The sequence below is a fragment of the Mus caroli genome, chromosome 6, assembly GCF_900094665.2.
Source record: "Mus caroli chromosome 6, CAROLI_EIJ_v1.1, whole genome shotgun sequence".
NCBI lineage: Eukaryota > Metazoa > Chordata > Mammalia > Rodentia > Muridae > Mus > Mus caroli.
Window position 1 is genome coordinate 117,782,054 of NC_034575.1, and position 1,173 is coordinate 117,783,226.

The following is a 1,173-nucleotide window of genomic DNA, read 5'->3' on the forward strand; positions in this document are numbered from 1 at the left end:
GGAAGCTTTTCTATGTGGTCTCGGGCCTTACCTTAAAGGGAGAAGGGAGAGGTTCTTCCCATTTGACTGATTGTAACGCTTAAGGCACTTTTGCCTCAGGTCGTAGGGGAAAGGATCGGGCTTTCTGGCCTTTCTCAGCTCTCTGACATAGTCTCTGACATTAGTCTTCTGCCCCTTTNGAACGTTTGAAGCTAGTGTTTGGACTGCTTTGTGACCTTTGAGGGCAGATTTACTCCTCGCTAGCACTCAGCTCCCTTGGGATTCCNTCTGGATGTCCAGCCTGGCTTCTTCTCTCTCCCCTCCTTCCCTTTCCGTTTTCTCTTTTCTCTTGCTTTTGATCTTCCTTCCTTCCTCCTCTCTTCTATTTTGTCCTGGGGAATCCAACACCAGGTGTTTTCCAGGCTAGGCAAACACTCTACCACTGAGCTACATTCCCAAGCCCCACCCCATTTTAAGCATGACTGCTATTAGAGACTCTTTCCAACAGGAACTTTATAGGTAATGCTTCTCTTTCCCGTGGGGTTGGGTTCCCCTTCCAGGGCTCCTATTGGACAATTGACACCTGCCCTGACATTTCCCGGAAGAGAAGACACCCTCCAGATGATGACGTAAGTCTTCTCTTCTTTGGGAGAGCTCTTTCTTGGATTTTAGTCATTTCTGTGACTAAATGCGGGTTAGCACCAGCGAGTTGGGGCTACAAGCTGGCTCATGGGTGGGTGTCTCACCCCTGCATACAGCTTTTCTCTTCTTTCACAATTCTCAGCTATCCCAAGACTCCCCAGAGCAGGAAGCCAGCAAAAGCCCCCGGGGAGGTGTTCCAGGGAGTGGAGAAGCCTCACTCTCTCACGAGGGGACTCCTCAGATGTCACTGCAGAGCCCCTCCTCCGTGGCCAACTACAGCCAGGTAGGAAGCTGAGATGACAAGCATAGGGTGATTGGACGGATGGTTCAGTGGGTTGGGAGATCACNCTGTTCACAGTTGCATATTGAGGACCTGTCACGTGCTAGGCGGATAGATTGGGAAAGAAGGAAAAAGCAAAGGAGGAAAACCCAGCCAGAAGGAAGGAGGTGCAGAGAGGCATGGAGGTGCACTAGGGAAGGGCTTGTAGAAAAGAAATGGAGAGTGATGGGTAAGAAGCCAGGTTCAAGATGAGCCAACGAGAGCAGGAAGAG

General features: G+C 50.7%; 1 protein-coding gene across 1 annotated transcript in view; it reads left to right on the plus strand.

Annotated features, from left to right (window-relative positions):
* Nucleotides 1-1,173, plus strand: part of Foxj2 (forkhead box J2) — a 26,845-nt gene that overhangs the window by 12,642 nt on the left and 13,030 nt on the right. The window contains exons 4-5 of the mRNA XM_021164171.2: nucleotides 499-608; nucleotides 764-904. Of these exons, the coding sequence (XP_021019830.1) occupies nucleotides 499-608; nucleotides 764-904 (251 nt within the window). The remainder of the gene's footprint in view (nucleotides 1-498; nucleotides 609-763; nucleotides 905-1,173) is intronic.